General features: G+C 37.5%; 1 protein-coding gene across 1 annotated transcript; it reads left to right on the top strand.

The window, feature by feature from the left end:
• Window positions 1–6,891: 6,891 nt before the first annotated feature.
• On the top strand, window positions 6,892–8,163 carry LOC115779979 (craniofacial development protein 2-like). The gene is given in 3 exon segments (XM_030728889.1): window positions 6,892–7,402; window positions 7,405–7,672; window positions 7,674–8,163. Coding segments are annotated over 3 exon segments (1,269 nt in total).
• Window positions 8,164–8,846: the final 683 nt, after the last annotated feature.

Genomic DNA, 8,846 nt, shown 5'->3' with positions numbered 1-8,846 from the left:
TGCATGGATGAATTTCTTATTAACTCTGCCTTTATTCAGCTAAGCCAGTGGTTCCCAAAGTCAAAAGTGCTGCGGCCCACTTAACCCCCCCGCAGTACATTTGCAGCCCACATTTTGGGAACCATTGAGCTAAGCAATACCTTTTCATATGTTAAAGTGCAAATATCAGCTACCTTTTGTCGAGAACCAAAAATTCTGACCTTTGGACAAGGATGAGTGAATGACCAAAAGTAAATGGATCACCACACCTTGACTCTTCAGTCATGAGTTATGTGATGCATGGGAATTTTATTTGGATTTCGTAGGATAAAGTGCTCTAAACTCACATTTCAAACTGCACTATCATATACACTGATCAGGCATAATATTATGACCACTGACAGGTAAAGTGAATAACACTGATTATTTGTCCATCATAGCACTTGTTAGTGGATGGGATATATTAGAGATGAAGTAAACATTTTGCCCTCAAAGATGATGTGCTAGAAGCAGGAAAAATGGGCAAACATAAGGATTTGTGTGACTCTGACAAGGGCCAAATTGTGATTGCTAGATGACTGGGTCAGAGCATCTCCAAAACTGCTGCTCTTGTAGGGGGGTTTCCTGGTTTGCAGTGGTTAGTATCTATCAAAAGTGGTTGAAGGAAGGAACAGTGTTGGACCAGTGACCGGGTCATGGGTGCCCAATGAACGTTCATTGCACATGTGGAATGAAGGCTGTCCCGTGTGGTCCAATCCAACAGACGAGCTACTGTCACTATTGCACAGATGCCAATCCAATCAAGCATCTTTGGCATGTGATGGACAAACAAATCCGATCCTTAGATACCCCACCTCGCAACTTACAGGACTTAAAGGATTTGTTGCTAACGTCTTGGGGCCAGATGCCATAGCACACCTTCAGGGGTCTAGTGGAGTCCACACCTCGACGGATCAGGGCTGTTTTGGCAGCAAAACAGCCTGCCTAATATTAGGAATATTAGGCAGGTGGTCATAATGTTATGCCTGATGGCTGCAGAAAGACAATGCAAACAAAGCAAGAGGGAGATGGAGATAACAAACTAATGTGAAGGGCTAAACCACTGTAAGAACCGTTGATTGAAATTTACCCAAAGGGCACCCTGAAGCTCCCCTGGACCAAGAAAATAGCAAGGCAATGCCTTGTCTTCTTCAAGTGGCTCTGATGTTAGCAAGGTGAAATCTAAAGACCCTTTAAGTTTGATTCAAATAAAACACACAAAAGACACTAATATTTAGCTGTCAGTCAGTAAGAAGATTGAAGTCAGTAAGAAAGATTGAGAAAGAAATGGACAAATTAAACTGATTTGCCTTTTAGATCAGATGGGCCTATGATTCACAATGTTTGATGGTGTTTTTTTTTTTATTGTAAATAGGAAAAGCAGAACAGTCTTTATCACATTTTTATATGTCTTATCAGAGTATAATTAAATTGTCAAAAATCCATCATGCACACTAAAATAATATTTAATTATGAAATAAGTTTGGGAGATTAAGCTGCTTCATAATACAGCGTGTACCCCTATTGTTTTTAAGCTAAAATTCATGGAAGCTACTCACCACTTAAAATTACTTAGAGTATAATTATTTCTTATTTGATGTAAAATACCTAAAATTACTCACTACTTAAAATTACAATACAATTACAACTAACCTGTAAAACCTTGAATTGTTACCACTTTCCTACAAGAAAGTAACACAGAATGCAGGAATGTGTATTCTAATGTATCCACAAGTAAGTATTTGTAGACATCATAATTTCTGATAAAATACACTGAAATTGAGTTTAATTCTAAGAGAATTACACCCTTATTTGTGGGTCATATTTACAAAGTGCTAATCTAATCACAAAGTAGAAGTAATGACATGGTGTGCAATGTTGAAATAAAAACGTAGTAATTATATTTCTGTTGTTTCTTCAGCTATTTGAATAAAATCTGTATGGAGTTGGCATCAAAAATCTAATCTAGTGTGTGTAATGCGTGTAATCATTAGAGACATATTACAGAAGTTTTTTCTTTGGCTTTTTCATTCATTTTCTCTACGTTGTTTAATTTGTTTTGAAAAAAAGAGATCAGAGAAAAATATATAAATACAAGTACTGTGTATGAGCACTATCACTATAGTCATATTGTTTGTCAGTTTTTTTATTACTTGGATTTATTGAGGGAATTCTGAATTTTTCAGCATACACTGTGTGTGATTTGCGATTCATAAAGTGTAAATTGAGATGCTTTTCATATTAAACACAGTAACAAAAAATGGATCATGTTCCTATCACCTTACTCCTGAATGCACTAAGGTAGATTTAAAAAAAAAAATCCAAAGCCAATACTTAAAAATGACCAGATTAAATGGAGTAAAGATCAGTAAATGTGTAAATTTACAAAAATTCTTTAGACTAAGTCTGTATTGTTTGTGTTACCAGCCTCACACACACAGCAGTGTAATAAATAGAAGATGTACCTCCAGTCCAGCTGCAAGGACTTACAAGCAGGACCAACATTTAAATTTGTACTTTTAAATAACTCAGCTTCTGTATGCACATTCACATCTTTGAATTCTGATCAGTGGAGTGTAATGAATATCAAAGGCGAGGAAAGCAAATTGACGTAACTGGTATCCAAGTCTGTTTGTTCTCATGTCACTTTGAAATCATGAGTTCTTTTTTTTTTTATTTTTTTTTTTTTTTTTCAATTTATTTCGAACAATCAAAATAAAACAAAAAACAACAACGAAAAATAAATAAACGTGTAGGAAAATAAAACATACATATATCCATATATGCATATATACACATATTCACCTATATAACAAATGCAAATCAAACATCAATAAATAAATAAATAAAATGACCAGCAATGTATTTTATAACAATCTCAAGGTGTTCGAAAAGGGAGCAGGAAGAAGCAATAGCTTATCTAGTCCTGTCCCCATTGCCTTTTACAAGTTCATAATTAAACTGAATTATAATATTAACCAAACATTTTAACCAAACATGCATACTCTAACACCAGCATGCATGGCTACACACACCTACCCATGCCAAAGTGCCCTGTGATACAATCTACCCAATCTTCTATAGATCATTTTAATGTATATGAAGCTACAATCCAACAATAACAAAAATAACAAAACATCTCATTCGTATTTATACACATTATTTATATGCTCCTTATATTTTTTCTTGAATTGTGCAATAGTTGTACTTAACTTAATTTCATCATCTAGACCATTCCACAAACGCACTCCACAAACTGATACACACATACTTTTAAGATTTGAGCGAACACATGGTTGAACAAAGTTACATTTCCCTCTTAGATCAAACCTTCCTTCTCTATTTTTAAAGAAATTTTGAATATTCTTTGGAAGCATACTGTTTTTTGCTTTAAACATCATCTGAGCAGTTTTAAATTTTACTAAATCCATAAATTTCATAAGTTTTGATTTAAAGAATAGTGGATTTGTGTGTTCCCTATACCCAACATTATATATCATTCTCAGTGCTCTTTTTTGCATAATACATATTTTTTGTAGAGAACTCTTATATGTGTTACCCCAAACTTCAACACAATACTCCAAATATGGTAGTAACATTGTACAGTATAAAGTGTGCAAAGTTTTAATATTCAAGATATGCCTATTTTTCCCTAATATCCCTATAATTTTTGCCATCTTATTACACACATGTTTGATATGGGGTTTCCAACATAACTTGTGGTCCAATATTACTCCTAGAAACTTATGTTGAAAAACATGCTCAATCCTTACATTATTAATTTCTAACTTTACCATAGTATTAATTTCTTTATTTCCAAACAACATAAATTTTGTCTTAGTTAAATTTAAAGATAATTTATTTCTGTCAAACCAGTATTTAAGTTTATCAATTTCTTTACCAACATCATCCAAAACCTGTTTTAGATCATCCCCAGTATAAAAAATAGTTGTATCATCAGCAAATATAACAAAATTCAAAACATTAGTCACTCTACATATATCATTAATATACATAATAAACAATTTGGGACCCAATACTGAGCCTTGAGGAACCCCACATGTAATATTCAAACATAAAGATTTGGACTGACCAATTTGTACATATTGCTGTCTGTTGTCAAGATAACTTTTCAGCCAGTTATTTGCTACCCCTCTCACTCCATATCTTTCCATTTTATATATTAATATTTTATGATCAATAGTATCAAAGGCCTTTTTTAAGTCAATAAATATCCCCACTGCATATTTTCTGTTTTGTATATATTCCGTTATATGTTCCACTAACTCTATCATTGCCAATGTTGTTGACCTGGCTGCCCTAAAACCATACTGACTTTCCATTAATACATTGCATTTTTCATTAGTATTGTCAAGCCTTGCCACAAACAATTTCTCCATTATCTTAGAGAACTGTGAAAGTAAAGAGACTGGCCTATAGTTAGTAAAGTCATGAACATCACCGGCTTTATGTAAAGGAATAACTTTAGCAATTTTCATTCTCTCAGGGAATGTACCTGTTCTGAATGATAAATTACACAGATATGTTAAAGGGGACACAATTCCATCAATTACCTTTTTTACTACCATCATATCAATATCATCACAGTCTGTGGAAAGTTTATTTTTACATTTATTTACCATTTCAATAATCTCTCTTTCTTCTACCGGTTTCAAAAATAATGAATTTGAATTATTAAGTCCACAAAACTCACTTACACTTTTCTGCTCTGATGGTATATTTTGTATTTCCTTGGCCAGTCTTGGACCTACCTTAACAAAAAAATCAATAAATCTATTAACCACCACATTCCTATTTGTAATTGTCATATTATTTTCTATAAAATAATCAGGATAATTATTTTTGCTTGATTTATTTCGAATAATATTTAATATATTCCATGTTTCTTTAATATTGTCCTTATTTTCATTAAATATCTTATTATAATACTCAATTTTGGATTTCCTAATGATACTGATTAACCTATTCTTGTATGTTTTATACCTTTGTTCATTTTGTTTCGTTCTACAGTTTATAAATTGCCTATAAAGAGTATTTTTTTTTTACAAGCATTCTGTAATCCTTTGGACATCCAAGGACATTTTGAGAACTTGTTTTTGTGACAATATTGTTGTATTGGACAGTGTTTATTGTACAAGGTTTTAAAAGTATGTATGAACAATTCATATGCTTTGTTTACATCACCTTCTTCATATACACTCTTCCAGTTATAGTTTAGTAAATTCATTTTGAAAGCGGATATGGCCTCCTCAGTTCTCACCCTTCTATATAGCACCTCCTGTTTCACAATTTCTCTCCTATAGCTACATTCTAATACTAAAAAAACAGGTAGGTGATCACTAATGTCATTCATCAACAATCCACTGATTACATTACTATCTATATTATTTATAAAGATATTATCAATCAGAGTGGCACTGTAAGGTGTTATTCTACTTGGCTTTGTGATTGTTGGAAAAAGACCCATGCTGTACATGCACTCAATAAAATCATCCGTCCGTTTGTGTTTGTTGGGATTCAGCAGATCTATATTAAAATCCCCACAAATTAAATTAATCTTTTGCATTTTTAATGAGAACAGATCCTCCATTATATTAATAAACAATTCAATATTAGATCCTGGTGTTCTGTACACACAGCTAACAACTATGTTTTTCATTTTTTCCATCTCTATTTCAATAGTAAGGCAATATTTCAATAGTAAGGCACTCCAATAAGTCATCAATGGCTGGTTATTTGGAAGTTATTTCTAAATAACCTTTGTATGATGTTTAACAATGCACAGTTAGATCTATAAGTTTGTGGACAAAGATGTAAACTTAGCACAAAAAGTAAGGGAATTTGTGTTTGGTCAGTTATTTCTTTGTTATAACAATGCTTCTTGGCAATAAATCTTACACCTTTGGAGAGCCCATTCCCCTTAGATGGTGCCAAATTTGTAAGGAAAATGCATATATGGGTTGAGCAACAGAAATAAATATTAAATATGTAGTTGTTTCCATGAAAAACTTGCCAAAACTTCTCTGCTAATGCCAAACAGCTTATTGACTTTTATTTTGAACTTCTGGCACCCCATGCGCATAATATCAGGCTTGTTATCATTTAAGTCAATCTCAATCCAGAGAGATATCAAGATGAGATTCTATAGCCAGTGGCAATCCCATATGTCCACAATCTGGGAACAAACACTATCTTTCAAGATGACAATGTTCTTCCCCACAGAGCAGGGTTTAATCACTGTTAAGCACTCTCAAATACCTCCAGAATTTGTGGAGTAGAGAGAATGGAATGGCCTGCCTGCCATTGAACACTTGTGGGATCAGCTTGGGCATGCTGTTCCAGCCAGAGTGAACAACAAAACCATACTGGCTGACTTGTGACAAATGCTGGTTGAAGAATGGGATGCCATCTCACAGCAGTGTGTGAACAGTGTAACCCAGTAGAGAAAACTGTCCTATTTCTCTCCCTATTTATTTCAGTGTACACATTTTATTTTGAAAAGCACTTATTTTGAAAAAGAGGAAGCGCTGATTCTCTCTGTTGGTTGACATCCTTGTTGGTTGGTACTGAGCGTCTCATTTGTCAGAAAAGACCACAAGCTTCACTCACCCACTTTGCTGACAGACCTTTGTAGCAATTTTCCAGTCTCTGAGCACAAAGTTATGGAAGCTTGTTCACACCACAAAAAAAAAAAAAAAAAATTGCAATCCATAACTTGAAATTTCAGGATATTTGCTCAAAATTTCAAGTTAGGGATCTCAAAATTTTGAGAAAACAATTCGAAATTTTTTGAGTTACGTATCTCAAAATTTTGTTTTAATAAGTCAAAATTTCAAATTAGCTCTGCGAATCATGAAGCTCTGTGAAAGATTAACAAGAATTGGAAGATGGAACGTGAGGACATTGTACCAGTGTGGCAAATTGGCGCAGCTGCTCAAAGAATTTGACGAGTATTGGATGGACACCCTGGGAATCTGCGAAATGCGATGGACAGGAAATGGACAGATGGTCAGTGAGGGCAAGATGATCATCTACTCGGGCCACGACACCGAACACGCTCGCGGTGTTGGCACCATTATATCCAAAGCGGCGGCGGCGCTTATCGGCTGGAAAATCATCAGTGACCGCATCATCTCAGCCCGACTCCAAGCAAGCCAAACGAAGATCACCATCATCCAAACTTATGCCCCGATCGAAGATGCCAATGACGACGCAAAGAACGCCTTATACTATTTACTTCAAACAGCACCGGATGAAATCCCTCGACACGACTTTATTCTGCTGATGGGAGACTTCAACGCCAAGATCAGCAACCATCGAATTGGATTCGAACATGTTATTGGGCCTCAAGGATCTGCCGATGAAACGACAACGGCGAGTGGCTGCTCTCCTTCTGCTCAGCCAACAGCCTGTCAGTCGGCAACACATACTTCAACCACAAGCTTATCCACAAGAAAACGTGGCAGTCACCTGACGGAGAAACCTTCAACGAAATCGACTTCATCTGCATTTCCAATCGGTGGAAATCATCGCTACTAGACGTGCGGACTCGCAGAGGAGCAGACGTCGGCTCCGACCACTTTCTCCTTAGCGGAAAATTTCGACTTCGGTTGAAGAAACAACAAGCAACCCCGCCCGTTTGCAGTGGACAAACTCAAAGACTGAATCACAGTGGAGAGATTCCAAATTGAGTTGCAAAATTGGTTCGAAGTCCTTGCGGACGCACCAACCCTAGAAGAACGGTGGCTAGGTATCAAGAGCGCCACCATCAAATGCGCTGAAGAGGTCACTGGCAGGAGAAGAGGATCGTACAAGGAGCGATGGATCCAGGACCGCACATGGAAGCTGATCGACGAAAGGCGAAACATCAAACACAAGCGAGATCAGGTGAAGACGTATCGGGACCGGAGGGAAGCAGAGGAGGCCTATAGAACAATGGATCGAAATGTGAAGAGAAGCTGCCGGAGAGACAAGCGAGATTGATTGGAAAAGAAGGGCCAAGAGGCGCAGGAAGCCGCTAGTAAGAACAACACAAAGACACTCTATCGCATTGTCCGCGACCTCACCGGAGCGAAGAGCAGTCATGATGCACCCATCAAAGAAAAAATGGCAGGCCACTGCTGACCAAAGAAAAGAAAGATGCGAGATGGGTCGAACACTTCAAGGAGACCCTCAACCAGCCCCCCCCCCCCCCCCCCAAGTCGACCTTCACGTTTGAGGACCCGCCCCCAGAGAATGACATTGCGGTCAGGACCGATGCAATCACAACAGCGGAGACTTTTGTGGCGATCAAGCTCCTGAAGAACAACAAAGCGCCAGGGCATGGTGTCAGCAGAAATGCTGAAGCACGGTGGACAGCGCCTCGTCGAGGAACTGACGGATCTTCTAAACCTCTGCTGGCACACGGCAGAGGTCCCCGAGGATTGGCAGAAAGGAGTGATCGTGAAACTCCCCAAGAAAGTCAACCTGGTGGACTGCAACAACTGGAGAGGAATTACCCTCCTCTCAGTCTCAGGCAAGGTGTTCAGCATCGTCCTTCTACGAGGGCTCCAGGGCGCGGTGGATGAAATGCTCAGAGAGGAGCAGGCAGGCGTCCGACGTGGCAGATCATGCGCGGAGCAGATTTTTGTCCTACGAACCATCATCGAGCAAAGCCTGGAGTACCAACAGTGGCTGATGATCAATTTCGTGGATTTCAAAAAGGCATTTGATAGCGTTCATCGGGATTTGCTGTGGAAGATCACAAGGTCGGACGGCATCCCCAACCAATTCGTCGAAGTATTCCGAAGCCTCTACAGCAACTCCAG

Source organism: Archocentrus centrarchus, chromosome 5, assembly GCF_007364275.1.
Source record: "Archocentrus centrarchus isolate MPI-CPG fArcCen1 chromosome 5, fArcCen1, whole genome shotgun sequence".
Taxonomy (NCBI): Eukaryota; Metazoa; Chordata; class Actinopteri; order Cichliformes; family Cichlidae; genus Archocentrus; species Archocentrus centrarchus.
This window is presented reverse-complemented; position numbering and strand designations above follow the sequence as displayed.